This window comes from Chelonoidis abingdonii, chromosome 11, assembly GCF_003597395.2.
Source record: "Chelonoidis abingdonii isolate Lonesome George chromosome 11, CheloAbing_2.0, whole genome shotgun sequence".
NCBI classification, from domain to species: Eukaryota; Metazoa; Chordata; order Testudines; family Testudinidae; genus Chelonoidis; species Chelonoidis abingdonii.
Window position 1 is genome coordinate 40,000,418 of NC_133779.1, and position 24,287 is coordinate 40,024,704.

At 59.5% G+C, this 24,287-nt stretch overlaps 2 protein-coding genes across 2 annotated transcripts in view; both read left to right on the forward strand.

Annotated features, from left to right (window-relative positions):
- Positions 1-1,990: 1,990 nt before the first annotated feature.
- MAP1S (microtubule associated protein 1S) lies at positions 1,991-23,398 on the forward strand. The gene is made up of 7 exons (XM_032794296.2): positions 1,991-2,098; positions 8,210-8,311; positions 13,181-13,263; positions 13,605-13,745; positions 15,543-18,924; positions 19,754-19,971; positions 21,027-23,398. Exons 1-7 carry the CDS (start codon positions 2,008-2,010, stop codon positions 21,180-21,182), a joined length of 4,173 nt encoding a protein of 1,390 aa, XP_032650187.2. The 5' UTR covers positions 1,991-2,007; the 3' UTR covers positions 21,183-23,398.
- FCHO1 (FCH and mu domain containing endocytic adaptor 1) overlaps positions 4,446-24,287 on the forward strand; it is a 52,545-nt gene continuing 32,703 nt past the window's right edge. The window contains exon 1 of the mRNA XM_075070925.1: positions 4,446-4,466. The gene's annotated coding sequence lies outside the window, so the exon portion shown is untranslated. The remainder of the gene's footprint in view (positions 4,467-24,287) is intronic.

Below are 24,287 nucleotides of genomic sequence, written 5' to 3' on the forward strand. Positions count from 1 at the left end.
CCCCCCCCCCCCCGGCCGGGCCCGGGCAGCACGGGCCTAGGCGCTGCGGGTCCCATTCATTGCCCTGTTTGCACCGGTGCACACAGCTCCTGTGTCCGGAGCGGCACCCTCCCCCCCCCCCGCTTTCCTGGGCCTCCCCCATGCACCGGTGCAGGCACCTATGGGCCCTCCCACATCTTCTGTGTCCAGGGGCTCCCCTATGCACCAGGTATGAGGCTGCACTCATGCATCATGCACCATTCCTCTGCTGCCCTTGTTTGCGTTGGTGCCCCGTGCCCTGATTCCGCAGGGGTCCTCCCTTGGGGTTCTGTTTTATGTGCTGGTGCCTGGCCCTGCTTCCCACCCTGCTGTATAGCATGGCCCGAATCTTACACTTGCCCTGCTGCATTTCATGCTGACCCATGTGCACTGAGACACTGGGGCAATTCCCCCTTTGCACTGGTTTATGGCCTTGTAAGGTGCAACACCCCCACATGTAGCCGTGCCCTGTTTGTGGGTGTAGCGTCCCTCCAGTCATTGAAGCACCTCTTCTCATTTCCCTTCTTGCTGAGTTGCACAGTGGGGGGGCATTGATACTTCAGACTAGGTGGGGGAAGGGCATGTAAAGTCCAATTGTGATGACCTAGTGCAGCCCCCCCTAATTATTGCTTATGTTTAAAGAGAGTCTCTCCTGTGGTAGGGGGCGGGGGCAGTTCATGGTGCTTTTACCATGGGTGGGGGTGACAGCAGGGCTGTTCCCAGCTGCGTGAATTCGGGACACTTGTATTGCTTAGTGTTTCTTTTGCATATGTGTAATTCCATCCCATTTCCCCCTCTAGACTTTTGGCTGCACCTGGGCACCCTGTGCGTGGAGGCCCACGGTGCTGAGCATAGCAGCAGCAGACAAAGGTTGGGGGTTGCTTTGTTAACGCTGGGATGGGCTGGGACCTGTTTGCAGCTCAAGAAATTAGAGCGGGGCGGGGTAGCATCAGACATGATGGATGGGGCAGCTGGCCCATGCTGGGCCTCTGGAGAGCCGTCTGGCATCGGGAAGTGATCTGGAGTTCTGGTCTGTCAGGGTGTGTTCTGCCTTAGTGGGGTCAGCGTCTACTGAGGAAACTGCCAGCTGAAACTAGGAAGGGCTGAGTTGTAATTAAATCTGCTTCATAGCTTCTCCAAGGACTTGCTGTGGATCTGCATTTACTGTTAACGAACCAGTGATTAAAACCTTCGCCTGGAATGGGTTGTTGGAAGTTGGCTGGCTGCGGGGGTTCCGTGTTCTTAGCCTGGCACTGGCATTGACTGTATTAACGCTGGGGACTAGAAGTGCTGTGGGCAGGGTGAGAACTGAGCTAGTGTCTCCTTCCGTGGAGGGTGCTTTCACGGCCTGGAAGGGGACACAAATTTGGAAGTGATCTTTAAAAAAACATATATACCATGTGTGAACTGAGTAAGCAGCCTGGATGGCCAACACTGTTCTGTTGAGTAAGGTTTGTGCAATTCTGCATTTTCCCCCCGTAATCTTGCACCATCTCCCTTTGGTTGGAAGGATCGTTAACAGTTCCACAGACTGGGGGATGGTGGAGGAAAAATACCAGTGGATTCATTCCCTATTTGCTGCCCTGGTGGCTCATGCAATGGGCAGGAGGCCTGCCTGCTAAGTCAGTTGTAAATCACTAGACATGAGGGGAGTGAAACAGGCTGTGGCTCTGTAATCCCCACATGGTGGCTGTACAGGGGCCTGGGGTTTGTTGATGAGCTGGGGTTAGAATCCTGAAGCATTAGTGGCCGCAGGGTGCATACCTGCTCTCCTGGAGTGGGGAGAGGAGCCCAGTTGGCTAGTGTGGGACAGGAATGAACAGATGGCTGCTGTACAAGGGCGTAGGGTAACTGGGGAGGCAGAAGGCAGAGAGACGCAGCGGCTGTCCTTCGCTTTCAGAACCCCGCTGCTAATGCAGCTGATGGCTGTACCTGCTGCCTCTTGAAGATCCGCCTGGGAAGGTGGCTGCACTCCGGTAGCTGGAGGGAATGCTCTTCTGTCTGGCTGAGCTGGCACGGCTGAGTCACTCCGGCAAGGTGCATGCCTCCAGGGGAAGCAAGCGAGCACCTGTCTTAAGTGGTAAACATCAAGGAACCTGCAACGTGTTCGGAACCTGAAGGCACATCTTTGGTGCTGCCTTTAAAGATGCTCCTGACCCACCTCTGTTAACATCCCACATGAGGCAGGCATGTCCCAGCCAGGGCTGTGGAGTGGCTCTGTTCTCCCCAGGGGTGGTTGCCCGGTATGTGGGAAGCTGCGAAGGACTAGTGGGGGTGCATGAATGGGCTTCTCACACGAGAGCTGAGATTGAACCTCATAAAATCTCAGGCAATTACGGCTGCAAAGAAACCATCAGCGTGTGAAGTGTATCGGAGCTTGGGGAGAACCTGAAGCAGTAGCTGAGGAGTGAGCTAGCCTGTTCATTTAACCAGGGGCTGACTCAGAGGCTGTCGACCATTAAAAATGGAAATCTGTAAGGAAGGGGGCAGAAGTCTAATTGTAAAGATTTCCACTAGCTGTCTGGGGCAGGGAGTGTGCGGCTCTAAACCAAAGTGCATTGAACTCGCAGAGGAGGCTGTGTGAGGGGGAATGCGCTTGGCTTCCTTTCCCTGAGGAGCCGCTTGGCGAGCATCGGGAGGTCTGAAGCCCTGGGATAAAGCCGTCTGTGGGTAGCATGGGGATCTGATCCTGTTGTCTTTGAGCTGACTCACCATGAGTGTTCTGGAGCCAGTGACTGGAGGGAGTTGGGCTCTGAACCTTTCTGACCTTTCGTTTTCAAACCCCAATTGGAGAAGGATGTTATTCAGCTGGGGGCGGGGGGGTCAGCTGGAGCATCAGCATGTGTCACTGGGTCCCGGTGTCTAGGAAATGCGGAAAATGCAATAGATGCTCTGACTCTGTGCCTAATTAAGCCTATTCTGGAGCTTAATTATCCTTTACTTAGAATTTTTCCTAATATCTAACCTAAATCTCCCTTGCTGCAGATTAAGCTCATTACATCCCTGTGACGAACTGGGACTGTTCCTAATGTTTGCTCTGAATACTGTGCTGGTGCCTCAGTGTCCCCTGTGCAGTTCTTAAGTATCTAGGTGGTGGAATAAGGGTGTGTGATTGCTGCAGAGGAAAGGGCCAGTGCACCTAAATGCCTGGCACTCTGTCTCCTAGCAACTGATCGCCTGGGCCCCTCCTCTGCAAAGGTGCCAACTGACGGTGTTGGAGACAAAGAGATCAGGTGACCTCCTGGCCCGGGAAAGGAGCTGAGCAGAGAGGAGGGGCTGGAGGGGGTGGTGAGTCTGGAGCTTGCTGGGGACGAGGAGTGAAGTGCAGACCTAGGGGTCTGGCTCACTGCCCCCCAGAATGGACCCGGCCGAGGGTCTGGTTCGCTGTATCTACAAGCTCTGTTTCTAGGGACTCTGTTCCTGTCATCGAATAAACCTTCTGTTTTGCTGGCTAGATGTCACGTTGCTGATGCAAGTGGGGGCTGCAGACAACCCTGTGGCTTCCCAGGACCCCCCTGCGGTGGGACTCGCGAATGTGGGAAGCCCGGAGGGGAGAGGATGCTGAATGGCTCCAAGGAGAGACCCAGGAGGTGAAGACGTGTGAGCTTCTTGCCCTGAACAAGTCTGCTCCAAGGGAGAGGAGGCTCCCCAAAGTCCTGACTGGCTTAGTGGGGAGCAGTTCCAGAGCATTGCCCGGGGACTCCTTGACAACCCCATCCTACCTTCAGCGGACACGGTGCACGGTTGTTCACCATCCTCTTTATAACAGCCCTTCGCTGTCTCCAGATACGTTATCAGCTCCCTCTTTGTCTTCGGGGTGGGCATACTGGGACCTAGTCTCTCCACCATGCTGCCCCGGGGGCCCTGATCACCCTGCAACTGACCCATGCCTCAGAACTGTCCGAATTGCCCTGGACTCTTCCCTGCTGGTGTCCTGTCTCCTGCCCAAGCGGGACCAACAGAGTTCAAAAGCACCAGATAAGTTCATGGAGGATAGGTCCATCAATGACTATTTGCCAGGTCGGGCAGGGATGGTGTCCCCAGCCTCTATTTGCCAGAAACTGGGAATGGGCAACATGAGATGGATCACTTGATCATTCCCTCTGGTGCACCTGGCATTGGCCACTGTCGGAAGACAGGATACTGGGCTAGATGGACCCTTGGTCTGACCCAGTATGGCAGATCCCCCTCCAGCCAGACCTGTTCTCACTCAGCAAAATCATCCCAGTGGGTTCTGTTCCCACACTGGAGGGGCGGAGGAGTCTGTTGCTTAGAGCAGAGATCTGGGAGTTGGGACCCCTGGGCTGTATTGCTGGCTTTGCCAGAACTGACCTGCACATCTGTGCCTCAGTTTCCCTTCAGTGTAATAGTCTCCTATGAAATCATCGACCCTGTTTACAAGCCTCAAGACTCAGTTCTGTGGACAAAAGTAGCAGGGTTGGGGGCAGGCTCCTGGTCTCATCTCTGCTGGCAGCACACTGATGCCACTCCTGGCTAGCATCGCGTACTGTGCTGGTGGCAGTCCAGCTGTCCCTCTTTTGGCCTGCTGAGTAGTCACCCGGCCTGCAGCCAGTCACTCTAATGCAAACTTTGGGGGAAGCCTCTTAAGTTACTTAAGCCTGGGTGACACTATTCGTGCTGGCTCTGTTCTTATCTGGCTAGCTGTGGCTATTCCTTTCTGTTTTCCAGGGCCTCATGATGATCTCAGCCTCCGGCTGACATGCTGCCATGTCATGCAGGTCTTTCTCTTGACACCAAACAGGAAGCGAGCCACAAAGGGATTGTAGTCAAGTGTTGTGTACAGCTGAGGTGGCGATGGTTCCTGCCATGTTGGGCTGTTGCTACAGTCCGTCGGGGGGGTTTCCTAGCATGTTGCCTGAGTTGACATAGCAGCCAAACACCCTCCCCACTGCTGAGAGTTTTGGGCCGGACACTGTCCTAGCAAGCTCTCCGCTTGGAATTGTGCTGGTGATCTGTGGCCGAGGAGGCAGAACGCAATGCAGCTGGCTCTTCCCCGGCTTGTGCAGGTCTTGGCAGCATAAGCTGTCATTGGCAAAGGCAGGGCGGTCCTGGTATTGTGGCTGCAAGGGGCCTCTTCAATCACAGGTGCTGAATGAGGTAGCCTGGCTCTGTTGCCTTGGCAGGAGATCAGAGCAGTTCCAGTAAGTCTCCGAGCAGTAAGGAGCTGGGGGTGAAGAGAGATGGGCAGGGCGGCTGGGTTGGTAAGTGCTGAGGTGAGGAACAGCGCAGCGCCCAACTGTGTGGGGCCTGGCCTGCAGACTCTGCTTGAAGGATGTGTGGGAGCTGCTGCAAACTTCTAGAGCCAGTAGCAGTGACCCTGCTGTGCAGCAGGATGGGACTTGAATTTGTTGCGAGAGCCCCATGTTAACCCAGTCAGTGCATGTGAGCAGGGACTACACCCATCATCACTGAGCTGTACTTAGCCACAGTTGGTCAGTGCCAGCTTCCTCTACTGCCCTGCCAGCACCCCTTAGCCCTGCTCAGTGAGGGGGGCTCCTGCTTGGTGGCAGAGGCCAAGGACTGAATGGGCCAAGTGCACTGTGATGTGAACAGCTGTCCCTGGGGAACCTGCCTGTGAGCTACTGAACTCCTCCCATGGGGGCCACCAAACAGCATGTGGTAACGATCGAGCCTCTACTCGTCTGGGCCGGGGTTTGAACGTGTGACCCCCGGGAAGAAAACCGAGGGACCATCGGTTTGGAAGAAGGCTGCAAAAGTGACTCCTAGCCTGGTACGCAGCTGGAGCTGGTTGGTCGGGCTCCCTGGCATCTGGGCCACCCTTGCCACTCGTGTCTCTAGGTCTGGGTTGCGAGGAAGAGCCAATTTGGGAATCTGGCACGGGGGCAGCTGCAGGTTAGGGGGCGAGAGGCGCCCTGGGCTGGACTAGAGGAGAGGTCAGTGCAGACATGGAAGAGGCTGTCTTGTGCCAGCCAGCCCTGTAGCCTTGGGGCCGTGGGTGGCGGCGGGAGGGAAGGGTAGAAGTGCCTTTGCTTACTACTTCTTTTCTGCCAGGCAGGTTCTGCAGAGATACTGGAGGCAAAAGCTCTCGCAGGCACAAGGTGTGCAGCCGCCTTGCGGACTGTGAGTGTAGCAGTCTGGGGGCTGGGTGTGCCTGGGGAGCTTCTGCTCTGTCAGCTGCAGCAGGCAGGCAGCATCTGAGTCCCTAGCTTTCTGAGGAGGGGAGCGGCCCAGCCCCTTACCGGAGTCCTCAGGTGTCACCCAAGGGCTGTTTGGATGCTGCGGCAGGGCTGAGGAGCACAGCGCTGGCCTGTTGGGTCCAGTGTGCCTTTGGCTGAAAGTCTCAGGACTCGGATCCCGGCTGGAACTTCTGGGCTCCTTGCCACTGAGCATCGACACAGACTGACGTGCCTCCAACTTCGCCCCCGTTTCCTTCCCCTCCCTTGTCGCAGCCCCGTTAAACCAGGACAGCGTGGGAGCAGGGCTGCTGAAGGCCAGGCTTGCTGGGTTGCCTGTTGCTGGCACAGGCCCCTTCTCTCTCTGGCAAGGGTTCAGGGCAGCACTCGGCTCCATGCTCCCTTGGTGCTGCGCTGACCTCCCCTCTTGGGGCTGGGAGCGGCTCTTGCTGCCCTCTCTCTTGCTAGCCTGGCCCCTGCGGGTGTCTGTGGCCGCTTGTCCTTTACCTGGCCAAGCAGCACAGGGAAATGGCCTGTTACCACAGCCAGAAGCCCTTGCCTCCCCCATTGCTGTTTGTAGGCCCCTAGATGTCCTTGCTGGCCCAGCACATGCCCTGCCAGGCGAGAGGAAGGCTGAGGAACCTGTGGGTCTTCCAGCAACTGGGGGGCCAGTGGCAGCAGCTTGTGCCGTGGGCTGGGCAGCTGCGCGGAGCTGTCAGGGTGCCCGGATCACCCTGCATTTTATTGAGGGGACTTGTCTCCTAGAAGCTTCTAGTGTTTATAGGCTGCGCCTGCAGGGCTGGGCACTAGCCAGAGGAGGCATGGGCCCTGCCTGGGAAGGCTCATGCTTGCACATGGGAATGAGGACGGGGGTCAGCACAAGCCTTTAGTGCCACTCCGTGTGCTCAGCCTGGGGGGGCAGGCCTAGCGCAGGAGCTGTGGCTTCTAGTCACTTTACCCCGCCATCCCCGCTTGCAGAAGTGATGGCAACTGCGTCGTATCGCGCAGCGTGTCCGCATTACCCCTTCCCCTCCCCGTGCGGCGGTAGGGGGAGGTCTCTGCGTGCACGGCGGAGCTGTTCTATTGCGTGCGCTGTAACCTGGGCCTCCGGTCTGTCCCCAAGTGGGGATTAGCACCACCCTTGGCTGCGAGCGGCTCGTATGACCCTGAGGACTTACAGTGCAGAGTCACGGACTCCTCGCTATGGTCCATTTTGTGCATTCCCTGTTACTTGCAATGAGGGGGCAGCCACCCCTGGGTGGAGCTCCCATCCCTGCTCCTGGGGCTGCTAGCTGGGTGGGGCACCATATGCCCGACATGGGGCGCAAAGAGCCCTGCAAGGCGGCAGACTTCTCTCTGGGTGCCCAGGTGGCACAGGGGCCCTTTCTGCCTGATTCGGATTGTTTTGCGAGGCGGTGCCATGCCAGGGTTTAAAGAGCCTGGGGCGGGAGCTTGGTTCCCCCAGCTTCCCTGGCTGGTAACTGATCCTCCCCCCACATGCAGGAGGAGAGCAGGAGCAGACCCACCACTTCCCTGCTGACCCATCCCCTCCTGACACATTCCTCACCTGGGGCAGTTCTGCAGGTCCCGATTCCCCTTCCCTGGCTTGGCCTGGCCTGGCAGCTGCCTGGGCAAAGGGGGCCCTCTAGGGGACTGCTCTGGGGGCTTCGCTGTCCGTGCTGCTGGAGGGGAATCTGCCCAGCCAGCCAGGCATGTCAGCTCCCTCTCCCCTGTAGCCAGGTTTGCACAGGGTTCCTGGTGCTTGCATTCCCCAGGGGCGAAGCTCTCAGAGCAGACCGATCACTCGCCCCTATCCCAAGGCACCTGGCCTTGTGCCACGGGTGGGCAGGGAGGCAGAAGCCACTGAGGGTGAAGTTACTTGCCCAGCTGCGAGGACTGGTCACAGCCAAGATCAGCCCCTGGGAATCTGCGGTGGCTGGTCTCCGTGAGCCTGGTGCCTCTCCTGGCAATGTCGAGGTGGGGTGGGCTCTGCACCCCTTTGAGAGCGGCGGGTGCTGATTGTTCTCTCTCCCCAGGGATCCGCTGCTGGGACATCAACCTCGCCTCCTGCAACCTGGACGAGCAGCTGAAGCTGTTTGTGTCCCGGCACTCGGCCACCTTCTCCAGCATTGTGAAAGGTGAGGGCGATCTGCCAGGCCTCTTGTCTCTACCTGCCCAGCTGTGCAGTCCCCTAGCCCTCTGCTGGGAAGAGCAGCCCAGCTGTCATGGGGTTGGCACCTCGCTGGAGATGGCTCCCTGCCTGCCTGGTGTTGCTTTCAGATCGGAACTCCCCAGTGTGAATTCCCAGGGACTGTCCTTCCCCGTATTTAAAGGGGATCTCCAGGCTGCTTGGCCCAGAACTCGCCCTGCTCTGAGGGGACTCTATTGCAAGTCCAACTGACTGTCTGAACGTAGCTGGAGTGAGGCAGCAGCTCCGCTCCGAGCTAGCCCTGCTGTGAGGGGTTGGGGAGGGCGTTCACGAACAGCCACCCTGCTGTGGAAGTAGCTTTGGGAATAACCTGTCTGGGGTACTCCAGTGCCCCCCAGTACTGCACTATCTGAGCAACTCCACGCCTGCCTGCTCCCTGTGAGGCTGGGGGTGTATAGGACTGGTCCCCTTTGCTCAGGTTTTGGGGGGGCTTCGTTGGGAGGGAGGGGTTGTATGCCACTCAGATCCATGCTGTCTGCCCTTGACGAAGCACTGGCTACACCCACCAGGAGCAGCTGGCAATGTGCACCCTGACACATCCAGCAACAGAACCAGCATCTGGGAGCTCGTGTTCTGCTCCGCATTGGCAGAAACCTTGCGTGACCCTCTCCACGCACACCCGGCCTGGATCTTAGCAGTGTTTAATCCGTAGCTCAGCCCAGACTGCAGGGGAAAGCCAGGCCGCCCAGTGAGCTGGAAATAGACAGGGAGGCCCCGCTGTCCTTCCTGCCATGTGGGGAGGGGTCGCTCCGGGGGCTGCTGGTCGACTGCAGACCCGGACCTTGCCCTCTCCTGATGGTGTTTTGCTGGGTTGCACAAACACTTAGCCAGGGCTACAAAGCTGCTTTTGTGCCGAGTTGCATGCACTCTCCCTCAGCTGATGCCCCCGTCCTGGCCCCTCCAAGCAGACAAATGCGCTGATTCTTCCTGCGGAGCAGCTCACAGAGGAGTTCCTGGGCTGAGAGGACGGACCGGCAGCCCTCTCCATGTCCTGTCCAGTGAGGCCGTGTCACGCCCAGGCTGGTTTCTGGCTATGTTGCCCCACCGCCTCCAGCTGCAGTGTTTAGACTCGGGTCGGCCCTCCCAGACTGAGGGATGGGCTTGTTCTGTCCAACTTGCTCAGAGTGGGATGTCTTGACTCCAAGTCAAAACCATGCTGTAGCCAGATACTCCTCGGCTCATCTTGTGTGGGGGGAACTGCTGGTTCACCACATCTGTGCCTAGACACAAGTGTTGGGAGGGCGGGGGGGGGGCGGGGTTCATGCTGCTCCACTGTGTAGGGTTAACCCACTTGGGTACAGCCTCCCCTACCCCCTTCTCTAAGGCATCCAGAGCAGGGGGCTCCTTGCATGAGGGTCTGAGCTCCCTGTTGCTTGTCAGGCGTAGCTGGCTCCCTTTCCAGGGGTGCTGAAGAGCTCAGGGACCCCGATGGGTGGAGCAGGACAGGCTGCGATTTCCCCTGGAGGCTGGCTGAGGGGAAGCCAGGCCTTGTGCTCCAGAGATGGGAGAAGCTTGGCTGTCTAGGGGTGCTGGGTGCGGTACAGACAGAGCAGAGCCTCTTCCCCAAGGAGCTTAGAGAGGCTCCTGTGCCGGTAGCATCCCTCTCCTCTGGCACGAGTAGAGCAGAGGCACCAGTTGGGCTGGGTTCAAACGCTGTCGGCACCAGCTAGTGCTGCTGCTATGGGTAAAACCCTCCCCCAGCCTCGGATACCAATGGGGCACCGGAGAGAGTGCCCTGCCGTGTGCCCCACGTGGAGCCCAGGGAGAGCTCAGAAGACCAGGGTTGCTCAGATTTCAGCTGCTCATGTGCAGTCCATCAGCACTAGTATCCCCAAGGCCCCTGGGGCTGGGCGAGTGTCTGATGCCCAGTCCTGTAAATGCCCCTGCCAGGGAACAGGCCGGCTATGCGCAGTGCTGTTGGCTCTCACAGCAGATAGGTGCAGGGAGCTGTATGGGAGTAGCTGCCAGGGTGTGAAATGCCTCCACGTGATACTGCTGCTTTGGCATTGGGAGCTTGGGCTGGCTTCAGTCGGTCCCGCTTCCTGGTGTCCGAGCTCCGCGATCCATCCCCTACCCTTGGGAGGCAGGGAAATCACGCACACCCATTCTACAGATGGGGAAAGTGAGGCAATGACTTGCCCAAGATCAGTCTCTGGCAGAGCAGGGAACTGAACGTGGGTTTTCGAGTCCCAGGCCAACCCATAGTGACCCAGCTCCCCCATTCTGTGGGGTACAGGCCTCCAGTCCCCAAGGCACTCAGCCCAACAGCTAGCTAGCTCATGGAGAGGGATTTTAACCACCAGCGGGCTCAGGCTTAGCAGGCTCACAAATTCTCTTCGTTCCTAGGTCTGAACTGCAGTAAACAGCTGGGCTCCCCAGCATCAACACCCTGAGGTGCCCTGTGGCCTAACTATCCCTCTGATCTTCCTTCCCCTCGGACCAAAAATTGGCTTTCCTGGGCCTGGAGCCCCATGAGCTGGGGTGTGCAGAGCAGATTGTTTGCAGCTCAATGGAGCTGCCTTCCTCTGTGCTCTGGGTGAACGCTGCACATGCTCCAGGGGAGCTGGCTGCGCACCTGGAGTTAAAGCCAACCAGGTTCCCTTCCTGGGGTGCTAACATAGGAGACGTGCCTGGGGCCCCTGGTTGAGCCACCCCCCCACCCCGGTTCCCTAGGGTCCTGGGCTGGCTGCTTGTAGAGCAGTGGGAAAGTCTCCGTTCCTTTGCTCCACAATCAGCCTCGTTTCTCTGCCCCTTTGCTGCCCTCCAGCAATGGGCAGTGCAGCTGTCTGCATTAGATGCCATCTGCACAGTGCCTGACTGCATGCCTGGGGGCACAGAGCTTGGGTCTCTGGCTTCTGGGAGTCGCCACAAAAATCTAGCAAGGGGCAGGATTGGGCTTGTGTGACTGCTCTTGGGAGCCTGTCTGCTCCAGTGAAAGGCACCGGCTCCCCAGGGACGCGTGGTCCGAGCTCCGGCGCTGCAGCGTGCTCTGGGGCTGTGAGCAGACAGGGCCCCTGGACGCAGCATGGCTGAGCAGTTGTCCTGCAGTGGCCATGATGGGGGGGCGTGTAGGCAGGGTAGATGGGCCCTGCCAGAGAGTTCCCCACCTGGGAATGCTGCGACACATGCTCTGGGTGGGAGGTGGAGTGAGCTGAGACCCCTGCAGCTGCTGGCCAGGAGGGGCTCAGTGGTATCCCTAGACACTCATTGGGCTACGCCCCAGTCCTGCCCCTGGGAAGGAAAATGGGGCTGTGGGAGCAGTTTGGGCTGCTCCCCCGCCTCCCCACACACACCTGCAGGGAGAAGGTGGTGGTGAGCTGACAGCCTCAGGAAGGCAGCTTTGGTCCCCTTGACCTTCCTGAGCTGGGGCCGCATCGTCCGGGCGCAGAGCAGGAAACGCCAGCGGCCCTGATGCTGCCCTCCAGCTGGGGCTGCACGGGACCAGCCCTGAGTGGGCCTGGGTCTCTGCTGGCCCGTTACCCTTCTCGCAGAGGAGAGAACAGCTTCAATGTGCCTAGGGCGAGGGCTCCTAGGGTCTGTCCCCAACCTTGCAGCAGACTGGCTGGCCCAAGTCGTCTAACTGTTCTGGGCCTGGCTTGGTCTGTTGTCCGGGGGGGTCGAGAGCGTTGTTTGTAGCTTAAAAACAATCCCTGTCCAGCTCCTGTGCCATTTCCATATCGGGTGCAGAACACGGGAGTGGGGGTGGGGGGATCCCCTAATGGGCTGAGTCAGCCCATCTGTTTCCTTCCTCCTTCCGCAGTGGGAAGAAAGGCGGGTGGGGTCTCTCGTTCTTCAACGCAGTAGATCTGCTGGCCTCCGTTGCAGTATCCGGGCTCACAACTCCGCTTCCTAGCCAGCGGGGTCCTGCAGCAGCCATGACCCTGGCCTGGAACTCCTGCTTCCGCCTGGCTGAAAGTGATAGGGGAGGCTGGGAAGGGCGCGTGCAGCAGCGGGGTCTGTGTATGGGCCTGTGTCCCCTGCCTGCTGCTGGAATGACTGGTCTTGCCTGGGGACGGCTGGAGCTTGTGCTGGGCAAACTCCCTGTTGGACCAGGGTTCTGCGGGAGCTGCCAGTGCACGGAGCCCGTCCGGCACCTCTAGCTTTAGCTGGGATTGTGACATGTTCCATCAGGAGTTACGGGTACCCCATTCTTTCGTGTTTGCCCATCGCTCTTCCAGAGGCTGACCTGGGTCGCCCCTCTTCCCAGGTGGAGAAACTGAGGAACAGACTCAGCACCTTGCTGCAGGGTACTAGGAGCCTGTGGCAGAGCCAGGGACTCAGCCCCAAAACCAGCCTTCCTCTGCCCCTCCCTGTGTCCTGCCTGGCAACTGTCTCTGCATTACACTGCCCGACAGGCGTCTCCTTAGTCAGCCTTGGCTTCTGTCCGGCACAGGCATCTCCCTGAAACACCACCCGGCTGTGTTTTTCATGCCTGGGGTCCCAGAGGTTCTGGGGGGCAGTGCTGTGTCATTGCAGGGGGGAACAGTGGTGTGAACCGTGCACGCTCTGAACGGCCTCTTGGGCCAGCCGGGAGCTGCCTGGGGTTCCCTGCTCTGGGCCAGGTTGCATATGTTGGGACAGACCGTGCCAGCTGAGTGCTGCATGGCATGCTGCCATCTCCCAACCCGCTGAGCTCCCCTCTGGAGGCGCCTCGCTGCCTGGCCTGTGCCCTGGGCAGCTCCACTCTGTGCAGCTCTCAGGCCAGCCTGGCCCTTCCCTGAAGCGGGTGGGGGCCAAAGCCTGGGTGTGACTAGGGGGAGCTGGTCTCTTAACACCAAGGCCTCTTGTTCCTGGGCAGGTCAGCGGACCCTCCACCACCGAGGGGATGTCCTGGAGACACTGGTGCTGCTCAACCCTTCGGATAAATCCCTGTGCGATGAGGTGAGCAGGTGTAAGGGGGAACCGGGGTCCAGTGGGGCCCTTACCATGCTGGGGGGCGAGGAGGTGCCAGGCCACTGGCTGCAAGACTATCCTGTGGAGATGGAGTGGGGGGTTGTATTCCCCTCATGTTCTGTCCTCCCCCTCCATTAGGCCCGGCGCCCTGCTCTCTCCCAGCCTAAGGGTCCCGCTTGGAGCAGCCTGCAGGCCAGGTCCCCAGCCACCAGCGCTTGGTCTCGGCTCCATTGTGTGGCAGCAGAGATCCCCTCGAGCTGGTGTAGGTTGGTGTGCCTGGGTGGTGGGGATGGTGGGAACAGCTGAACTCAACCATTCTCCGTCCCCAGCTGCGGAACCTGATCACGGACGTGTCCCAGCACAAGCTGCTGGTGTTCGCCGGGCCCTGCGTGGAGGAGACCGGGGAGCTGATGCTGCAGACGGGCTGCTTCTCTCTGCGGGACTTCATCCAGATCTTCACAGACAAAGAGGTGTGTCCTGGCACAGTGCCCGTGATCCCCCCCCTTGGGGCTGTCAGCCCTGGGCCAGGAAACGCCTTCCTTCAGGCAGCTCTGGCTCTCAGCAGGGCTGGGGGAGAGGCCTTGGTGATCCCATCTGATTCGGAGACAGGTGTGTGTGTCTCTCCCAGCTCAGGGCTCGTGTGCATTTTCACCTCTGGCTGCCGAAGGAAACGTTGCAGAACCTTGACACGGTGGCTGGCAGTGAAGGTGTCACGGAGTCCCCGGGCAATGCTCTGGAACTGCTCCCCACAAAGCCAGTCAGGACTTTGGGGAGCCTCCTCTCCCTTGGAGCAGACTTGTTCAGGGCAAGAAGCTCTCACGTCTTCACCTCCTGGGTCTCTCCTTGGAGCATCCAGCATCCTCTGCCCCTCCATGCGCTTCCCACAGCGAGCCCACCCAGGTGGGGTCCTGGGGAAGGCACAGGGTCCTGCACCCTCACTTTGCAGTCAGACGTTACTCTCAGCCAGCCAGTAAAACAGATTTATTCGATGACAGGAACAGGGTCTAAAACAGAGCTTGTAGATACAGCGAACCAGACCCCTCGGCCGGGTCCATTCTGGGGGGCAGTGAGCCAGACCCCTCCTGGCCCTCAGCCAGCTCCAGACTAACAACTCCCTCCAGCCCCTCCTCTCTGCTCAGCCCCTTTCCCGGGCCAGGAGATCACCTGATCTCTTTGTCTCCAACACCTTCAGCTGGCACCTTTGCAGGGGAGGGGCCCAGGCCATCAGTTGCTAGGAGACAGAGGGTCAGGCATTTAGGGGCACTAGCCCTTTGCTCTGCTAGATACTTAAGAACTGCCTAGGGGACACTGAGGCACCAACACACTAGTCAGAGAAAAAACATTAAGAACATTCCTGGTTCATCACAGAAGGTGACTCCAGTTCGGGCCCCTCTGGACCTGGGTCACTTTTTTCTCACTAGCTCTGAGCCCCAGCACTAGCTCTGAGCCTGAATGTGCAGCTCCAGGCACCAGCAGCCAAGCCCTGTGGGGCTGGCAGAGTCCGTCTCTCTAATGGTGCTGATGGAGCAGTTTTCCATGGAGCTGGGTTGTTGCTCCGTGCTGCACCCAGAACTGCCCGTATGGGGCCTCTTCTCCCCTACCATCTAGCAGGTGTCACAGCAGTTTCAGTCTTGCTGGAAGTCTGGCAAGCTCGGGTCCCCTTGCCGTGCATGGCGAAGGCTTTCCTTCCCCAGCAGCCCTGGGACTGCTCCCTCGTCCCAGGCCTATGCTTCTGCGTAAACGCGACCTCGCTCAGCGGTAGCGAGCTCTGAATCACACCAGCAGCCTGGGCTGCTCAGCTGGGAAGTGGGGGGTGGGTGTGGGGGGGAATTGGAGGTTTGGGTGCAGGGTGGGTGGGCTGCTCTCAGAGTTCATGGGGCATGTTCCCAGGATGCAAAGGGAAGAGTGGGTTCGCAGTGACGCTCACCCCAGTGCACAGTCATCCGGTAGCACGGACCACAGGGGGCACGATGCTGAGCTGAGTGATGCTGCAGTGTCACGGCCGAGCCTGCTGTGGGATGGCAGCCCTCCCAGGGCCTTCCCTATACTGGTGAAGGAGGGCGGGGAGGGACTGTCCGATGGCTGCTGACTGGCCTCACCCCTCTGGGAACTCATGTCTAAGTCCGGGTCGGAGGTGGAGTGTCTGTCTAGCCCCTAAGATGAGCTGGTTGGAGCTCTGGATCTGCTGATAAGCAATAGGCTGCTGAGTCATCCCTTTACACTGAACTCCGCCATGTGCTGGCGTTGACTCTGGCTTGTTTCTCTAGGTCGGGGAGATGCTGAGCTCTGCAGACCCTTCGGCCAAGGCCAGCCTGACCGTCAGCTGCCCTGACTTCGGGGAGTGGCAGGACTCCAGCCTGGAGCAGCACAACCTCCAGGACTTCATTGAGCTGCGGATCAACCCGGGCTGCGTGCTGCCGGAGATGGAGGGGCTGCAGGAGTTCGTGGAATACCTCTCAGAGTCCCTGGAGCCGCAGTCCCCCTTTGACCTCCTGGAGCCCCCGACTATGGTGGGGTTCCTGAAGCTCTCCAAGCCCTGCTGCTACGTCTTCCCCGGCGGGAGGGGGGACACGGCCTTCTTTGCTGTCAATGGGTTCAACGTCCTGGTGAATGGGGGATCCAACCCCAAGTCCTCCTTCTGGAAGCTGGTGCGCCACCTGGACCGGATTGACTCCATCCTGGTGACGCACGTCGGCACGGATAGCCTGCCGGGGGTCAACAGTCTGCTGCAGAGGAAGGTTGCTGAGCTGGAGGAGGACCCCTCCTCGCAGGGTTCCCAGAGCAATGGGGACTGGGTGAAGAACCTCATCTCCCCCGAGCTGGGAGTCGTGTTCCTCAACGCGTCGGAGAAGCTGAAGGGAATTGAGGGGAACTCCAGGGTGCTGAAGAGCTGTGATGAAGCCAGCCTGACCCTACGCTACCTGGAGAAGCTGGGAATCAGGCCCAACCTGCTCTGCAGGGACAGCGGCCCCAAGGTGGAGCCCATGGTGCTGTTCCAAAAGATGGGTGTTGGCAGACTGGACATGTACGTGCTGAACCCGGTGCGGGGCAGCAAGGAGCTGGAGTTCCTGCTGCAGCACTGGTCCGGCGATGGCCACACCGGCGAGCAGGAGCTGCCCTTGCAGTGCCTGACCTCTGTCTGTGCCCTGCTGGTCTGGCATCCTGCCAGCCCTTTGGAGAAGATCATCCGAGTCCTGTTCCCAGGCTGCACCCCGCAGGGCAGGATCCTGGAGGGGCTGGAGAAGGTGAAGCACCTGGAGTTCTTGAAGCGCCCGGTGGTCACTGAGAAGGACTTGAAGTCGCTGGCCACTTCTCGTCCCGAGAAGCAGCTCACACAGAAGAGGACGGAGAGCAAGGAGAGCCTCAAGTCGGCGTCCAAGGAGAGCCTCCGGTCTGCTTCCAAACTGAGCCTTGTGGAGGCCGGGCCCCCGGCTCCCAAGGAGAAAGCCCTCAAGGCAGAGAAGAAGGAGGTGAAGCCAGCGCCCAAGGAGAAGGCCAGGGGGCCGAGTGAGGTGGCCAAGGCAGGGCCAGAGGAGGAGAGAGCCAAGGACCCCAGAGCCAAGCTTGACTCTTCAGCTGAGAAGCTCAAGCCAGACCTGAGGCTGAAGCTGAGCAAGGAGAAGGCCCCGCCCAAGAAAGAGCCCCCGCCCCAGGAGGCGAGGAAGGAGGAGAAGAGGCCTCTGAAGAAGGAAGATTGTACGGAGGGGAAGGTGGATGGCAGGAAGGAGGTGAAGGCCTCGAAGAGGGAGGGGAAAGCTGAGTTGCTGCGGAAGGATGCCAAGGAGAGCAAGGCTGAGGGGAAGACCGCAAAGCCCCCTGCCCGCAAACCACCCGGGCTGGAGCCCCGCAAGCTGGCCCTCAGAACAGCGAGCCTTAAGAAATCCACTCTCAAGAAGGAGCCAGAGAAGCCCAAGGCCAAAGCGGCCAAGGAGGCAGATGCGGCCGGCAAAAAGCCCCCGAGCCCCGAGGTTGGTGTGTCAGATGGCTCCAAGTCACTGTCCCCGGAGGCCCTGACACGGGAGGCGGCGTGGGCGGGCGCTGAGGCCGGGCGGAAGGAGGAGTTGATGGACGAGGGGATCACCACGGCGGAGAGCGAGCTGGAGCTGTCCCCACTGGAGAATGGGGAGGCTGGGCAGTGCGCCGGCACTGAGGGCCCAGCTGCCTGCACCGGGCTGGACCCCATGGACTGCCAGGAGAACGGCGTCAACCCAGAGGAGCTGGACAGCCCCCAGCGGTTCCGGTACCTAGAGACCAGCCCACTCAAAGCCATCTGGCCCCCTTCCCCTCTCGCCAAGACCCCCAAGAGCGACCGCAGCGTGGACTTTGACCTGACGCCCACAGGGCTTCTCAACCACTGCCAGGAGGGCGCTGAGGACCCATGCGGCAGCTCTGAGGAGAAGACCTTGGAGATGATGTCCCCCTCCAGCTCGGGGCCAGCCAGCGCTGGGCACACCCCGTTCCACCAGTCCCCGGTGGAGGATGCAGTCATGGTAGAAGACCCGGCTACAGGCCCCAATGACAACAAACAGTTCAACTCCTGTCGTTCCTCCCACGACAGCTCCAGCTCCTCCCATGAGAAGCAGGCGGGCTGCCTGTCCCTCAGCCCCTTCAAGGACGAGCTCCCCGATGTCTCGCCCACCATCACCACCCCCTCCCTGCCGGCCGAGGTGGGCTCTCCCCACTCCACCGAGGTGGACGAGTCGCTGTCGGTTTCCTTCGAGCAGGTGCTGCCTCCGGTGAGTGAGTCGCCCCAAGAGGAGTTGAACCGGCTGCAGGGGGGCGGGCTGACCCCGGAGTCAGATGCCTTGGTGGGCAAAGGTGGGCTGTCCCTGCCCATCCGGCCCTGCCACCACGCCCAGCGGCTGGACGGTGATGGGGCAGATGGGCTACGCCGGCACGGCCGTCGCTCCGACTCCCCCCACGACGTGGATCTGTGCCTGGTGTCGCCCTGTGAGTTTGAGCACCCCAAGTCTGAGCGCCCCCCCTCCCTCACCGTGAGCCCCCGGGACCTGTCCAATGACAGCGATCTCTCCCAGGAGCTAGCTAAGCCCCTGGCCCAGAGGAGAGGCCAGAGGAGCCAGGGCCGCCAGCTGCAGCTGCTGCAGGGCACCGAGACCCCTCCCACCTCTGGGAGCGAGTCCTTCCCCACGCTCTCTGACTCGGACATCCCTCCTGCCACTGAGGACTGCCCCTCCATCACGGCTGATGGTGGGCTGGACTCTGACGAAGAGTTGGAGCACCTGGCCAGGGGCCCTTCCCGGGCTAGAGACCCTCCTCCCGGCCCACTGAAAGACCCCTGCCCCCTCCCTGCCCAATCTGGCATCTGCATGGTGGATCCAGAGGCCCTGCCCGCGGAGCAGACCCGTGTGGGGAAGAAGGAGCCTGCCAGCAAAGTGAAGAGGACTCCCTCCCGCCTGGGCTCAGCCCCTGTGTCCCAGAAGGCTGAAACCCCCAAACAACCAACCCTGGGCAGCAAGGCCAGAGGCCCCGTGGGCTCAGCAGACAAGGTCAGGACACTTCCCCCAGCCAAGGGCACCCCCGTGGAGAAGGGCTCGCGCCTTGGGGCTGGCGGGGACACCAGAGCTTCGCTCACGAGCCGCAGCATTGGGGCCAGGCCACTCTCAGGAGCCGGCAGATCATCTCCCGCAGGTAACTGCCACGGTCGCAGGGAGTGGGGATGGGGCGTAGAGTCCAGCTGATCCCCGGCCAGGAACAGGGCCTGTCGCTCCCATGCTGACCCAGCCCCAGGCCAGGAGGGATTGGCTGGCTCGGGGGCTGGAGGATATATGGGTCCTTGCAGCCCAGGGTGCTCTTTGGCCTGTGGAAGGAGTTGGGTTGCTGATGGCACCATGGGCACCAACAGAGTTCCCACGTGCCAGTGTGAGCTGCTCTGGCTCCGAGGGAGTGCACCACGGAAATGGGCTGGCCCTGCCCCAGATGCAGGCTCCTTCAGGGCTGAGTTGAGGCATGTGAGCCTGGCAGTGAGGGGAGCCTTGGCCAGCTGTTGCCTAGGCTATCTGTATCCTGGGAGATCGTGCAGCGCAGCCTCCTAGCCCAGGGAGCTAGTGACCGTCCCGGGCACAGCCAGGCTCAGGCAGATGCAGTGACCATCCCTAATCGCAGAGAGAGTGAGATCCTGGGTTTAAAATTGAGTTAAAGCTCCAGTAAAGAGACAGGCCTGGGAGTGCCCCAGCAGCTGAACAGGTGTGCGAGAGAGAACCTGGGATCCTGGATCAAATGTGTCCAGTGACTGGCCATTATTGGGTGTCCCAACGGGAGATGCCTGGAGGGGCCAGACTCAGCACTGGGCCCAGATTGAGCCCTTCTGTGTCGTCTGAAATCAAGGCTCCTGAAATCACTGATTGTGCTCCAATAGTGAGGTCCTGTGTACCACGTCGCCTGGCGTTCCCTGCTGGAGCCCCGGCCCTGCCCCCTGTGTCTAAAAGGTCCCCCCCCCCCACCCGTCTTGCAATTTTAGGCTCCAAAGCCCTTTCTCCCCCCGAGCCGCCAATCTACTTGGACCTGGCCTACATCCCGGGCTCCTGGAGCACCAGGACAGTGGATGAGGAGTTCTTCCGGCGGATCCGCTCCCTCTGCTATGTCATCAGTGGAGACGACCACATCAAAGAGGGCGTCATGCGACCCATCCTGGATGCACTGCTGTTGGGCAAACATCACTGGGGGAGCGATGTCCAGGTGGGGCTGGCGGGTCGACAGGAGGGGGCAGCATTGAGCATGGCCAGGCAGGCTGGGGGGGCCTTGTTGGGATCTCAGGTAACCATATCCCTGCCCCATGCTCCAGCCCCAAGCCCTCTGCTGTGGTGGGGCTTTTCTGCCTCCTTCCCTGAGCAGGAGCCAGGAGTGCTGCTCCACGGAGCCCATCTCTGCGGGCGTGGGCTCCACCACCCAGCTGGCTGTGGATGCTGCTGCTTCCCCTACTGGCCGGATACATACTGGGGACTTCTTGGATCATTCGGAGTGTCCGGCTCAGCCGGGGGTGTTGCTATAGGGGGTTGCGGGGGGAGAGAGGAAATCAGCAGAGGCCCCCAAGGAACTGGACTCTGGCCTGGTGTGAACAGCAGAGTTATGCTGGTGTAGCTGGGTCGGTGGGCGGGGGGAATCACCCTCTGCCAGAGCAGCGACCCTGACAACCCTGCAGCACAGAGGCCCTCTGGGTACAGCTGTGTCTGTGGGCCCGGCTAGGCTCGGTGCGGGAGGTGTTGACATAGGGGGCTCGGCTGCATAGCCGTGGCTTGGAGCAGGAGTGGCTGGATTTTCCTGAGGCAGGAGGGGCCCTGACCTTTGAACTGCAAACTGTGACCTCACCTGGGGGATGGTCACTGGTGTCCCTCAGTGTCCCTGTTTGGCACAAGTGGTGGCGGCTGTGAGCTGGCACAGAAGCCACTGGAGACATGCTAAGGCTCTGTCCATATTTCAAGGAAGGCAGAACCTCCCCCTCGCTCCAGCCTCTGTCTGCCCCACCAGCATGTTAGTAACACAGCAGCACCCCCTCCCCAGTTGAGATCAGAGCCCCGTGGGCTGGGCCTTGTGCAGACACGCTGCAAAGAGCTGGGGTCTGGAATAGACTGGACAAAGGGTTGGAGGGGAAAGAGCCAGGGCAGAGACATGACATGCCCTCAGCAGGGCAGTGGCAGAGCTTGGAAATAGAAGCCAGGTGCCCTGGCTCCATCAGGGCCAGACCCACTAGACCCTGCTGCCTCTGAGTGACTGTATCAAATTGGTCTCCTCAGGTGACCCTGATCCCAACCTTTGATTCGCTGGTGATGCATGAATGGTACCAGGAAACCCATGAGCGCCAGCAGGAGCTGGGCATCACGGTGTTGGGCAGCAACAGTACGGTGGCCATGCAGGATGAGACCTTCCCAGCGTGCAAAGTGGAGTTCTGAAGGCGGCCTGCGTTAACCCTTTCCAGCCAGACGTGGAGGAGGTGCTTTGGACCTTGCAGAGGGGAGATTGCAACCCACAGGAAGCTGAGGGGAGGGATTCCCCCTGTAGGACTTGCTGAGGCCCCGTTGGCCACGGGTGATTGGGAAGAGGCACTGTAAGACTGGAATGAGCTTGCAGGAGGGGAGGAGTGGGAAGGAATCTCTCTTGGACTGGAAAGGGTTATACTGAGTGCTCGCCTCTCCCGTCCTTTGCTCCACAGTCACTCACCTTCTGGTTATTGCATGCACACCAGCCCCAGCCTCTTGCGCTGCATTCCCACAGGGGGAGGAGGGCTGGATCGTGGGGGTCTGTAATCCCCATTGTTGGCAGAGGCATGGAGCAGGTTCTGCAGCTGGGGGCCGAGGCCTGGTACAGGATAGCTGTTCCTCGCTGCTCTCTCCAGCCCAGCTGCTACCCCCTGCCCCGGCCTCTGTGTAAGGACAGGCACGGCCCTTTTCTCTTTGCCCTAGTGATGGGAGAAGGGGACCACTCCGCCCTCCCTGATGTCTAGCAGGTGATGCAGCAAGGGCCATCTCACTGCAGCATCGCCGTGAGGCTCCTACAGGCAGCCTGAGCTGGGGCTCCGATTGCTGGTGGCATCCAGTCGCTTCCCTGCTGCGGGGCTGCCCTTTGGAGTCCCAGCCTCTGGCTGAGGGCACAAGTGAAATGAGTTTGATGCCACTGCCAGCTTGCCCATGTGCCAGGGAGAGGGGCTGCTATACTGGTGGGGTAGAGTTGGGGGCGGGGGAGAGCTGTATCCCAGTTGACTACTCTTCCCCCAGCTGCTATTAGTTTTGGGGGGCATAAAAAGGAGATTCAAATCTTAAACTGTCCTGTTGCTCCTGCAGCGATGCTAAATTCCCAGATAGACACAATCTCTCTGCCCCAGATTAAGAGAAGGTAGAGTGGAGGGGGTTGAAACTTGGGTGGGGGGCAGGGGATGAGGGAGGCTGGACTGGGCTGATGGCTCCACTGCTTTGGAAGGCAGGAAGCCTGCAGTGGGTTCTCCCTGGGTGGGGTGCAGAACTATGATCCCCCCCCCTCGCGCTAGAGCCTTCCCATGCCAGCCCAGCCTCCCTTGCCTGATGGGGTGGTTGGGGTGGCAACCCCAGCTCAGCCCCGCCCCACCCCATGTCGGACCTCGGAAGCACTAATGTTGCTCTAAATCTGTTAAAGCCAAATTTCTTGGGCTGTTTAACAGTTCATATGAAGGGCGATCGCTGGGTGTGGGGGTGTGAGTGTCTCCCAGGGAGGAGGGGAATTATAGTCGTGTCTCATGACCCCCTCCCCCTTTCTCCAATCCCTATGTCAAAACTGACCTGGGGGGGCTCCCGACTTCCGCTAACCTCCCCCTTCTGCAAACTCTGCTGCTCCTGTCTCCCACGCCCTGCATCCCTGCTTCTGACCCCAGCCCTCTGCACAGGCCAAGCAGATCTCCAGGGGCACTGCTGGGCATGAAATGTGCCAGGGGCCTGAATCCCCAGCCACGTTCCAGCTTTTCCACGGCTTTTGCATCTTTCTTTTTCTCTAACTCATCTTGAAGAATGAGTTCAGGGGGAGAATGTGACACTAACCTGTTTTGTAAGTTTGCAACTTACCTTTTTTTTTTGTAATTTTTTTAAATGAAGAAAAAAAACCAAAACTGTTACAGGTTCTTATTTATCTGATTGTCACTGTGAGGCACCAGTACGCCCTTCAGGCGAGCTGCTGGGAAGGGGGTGCTCCCCAGCCTCCCCTCTGGTATCCATGGCAGAAGGGTTTAATCCTGTTCTCAGTACTCGCCTGGCTGGGCTTGGAGGCCTTTTTACGTTTGATTGTATTGTACTACGTGTCTAGGAGATGTTTGGGGGGTGGGTGGGAAAAGGGGAATTGAATGTTTCACCTTTTAGTGCTTTATATATTTTTCTTAGCTAGAAGATGTTTTAAAGTAGGGTTTAAAGTGGGGGTAAGGGAGGGAGCTCAGAGCTCGACCCACCTCATGGCTCAAAAGCTTGGGGTGGGGGGGTTGGCCACCTGTTCCTCCGTCCCTCCTTGTGACTCTTCTCCCCTGGGGCGGTGGGTGGGTTTGCTGGAGGTTTAGGCACCAACACAAACACATGCCATGATGTTGCACACGCGATGTGATTCGTTTGGTAAATGTATTGAACAAGCATTAAAGAGACACTAGCCCAACAAATCACCGTGTGCTCTGTGGCTTCCTAGTGGGGCCAGGCGGCCTTGGTTCCAAACGCACCACGAGGGGGAGGCAGTGGGGTTTGCGGGGGTTCTTGGAGCAAGACCCAGGGGTGGCCAGTGAAATTTCAAGGGCTGATCTGCCCAAGAACCCAAACTGGTATAAAAGGCCATGGCTGTTCACACACACACTCTTGGACCAGTTTTCATCAATGTAAATTCCTGCCTCAGGCTATAGGGGTGCAGCTCTCACATCACCAAGCCTCCCTCACTAGGCAAAGCCAGGGAAGTGCAGGCATCAAGCTGGGGCCTTCAGGCCAGACCCGGGTGGAACTGGCCTGTGCTTCGCAGCCTCGGCAGAGGGGGACGATGGATTGAATTACCTTGGTGACTGCCCTCTGATCTAACTCTTCCAAGCCCCAAAGTGATGAGCCGGGTAGGGCCAGGGCTGGGTAAGCACTGCTAAGAGCAGCCTGTCCCATGCAGCTGACAGGGATAGCTGTGGTCAGTTGTGCTAGACTCACCCTGGGTATGTCTACAGTGAAAATGCTACCGCTGCACTGCTGTACCACTCAGTGTATCTGCGCACTACAAGGCCCTTCCCTGTAAACTAATCCACTTCCCCAATGGGCAGCACCTAGGCTGCTGGAAGGATTCTTCCATCAGTGCAGCGCTGTCTACACCAGGGCATGGCAGTGGGTTTTCCCCACACACCTCGGAGGCATACCTACGCTGCAGCCTTGAGGCTGTCTCTCCACCAGCATGCAAGTGTCACTGCTGGCTTGGTTGTGACGGCACGCTAAACCCTGCAGGGTCATACAGTTGGGGCCTGTGCTGGGAGGGACCAGCCACCCCATCTATGCCTAGGGTTCAGCCAGTCGCACTGGGGGCTA

Bases quoted from the DNA above. Each gene is read 5' to 3' on its own strand.
- MAP1S (XM_032794296.2), top strand. From the start codon at position 2,008: ATGCTCTTCTGTCTGGCTGAGCTGGCACGGCTGAGTCACTCCGGCAAG. The intron at 13,264-13,604 runs GTGAGCAGGTGT...CTCCGTCCCCAG, and splicing joins ATAAATCCCTGTGCGATGAG to CTGCGGAACCTGATCACGGA. The intron at 18,925-19,753 runs GTAACTGCCACG...TTGCAATTTTAG, and splicing joins CGGCAGATCATCTCCCGCAG to GCTCCAAAGCCCTTTCTCCC.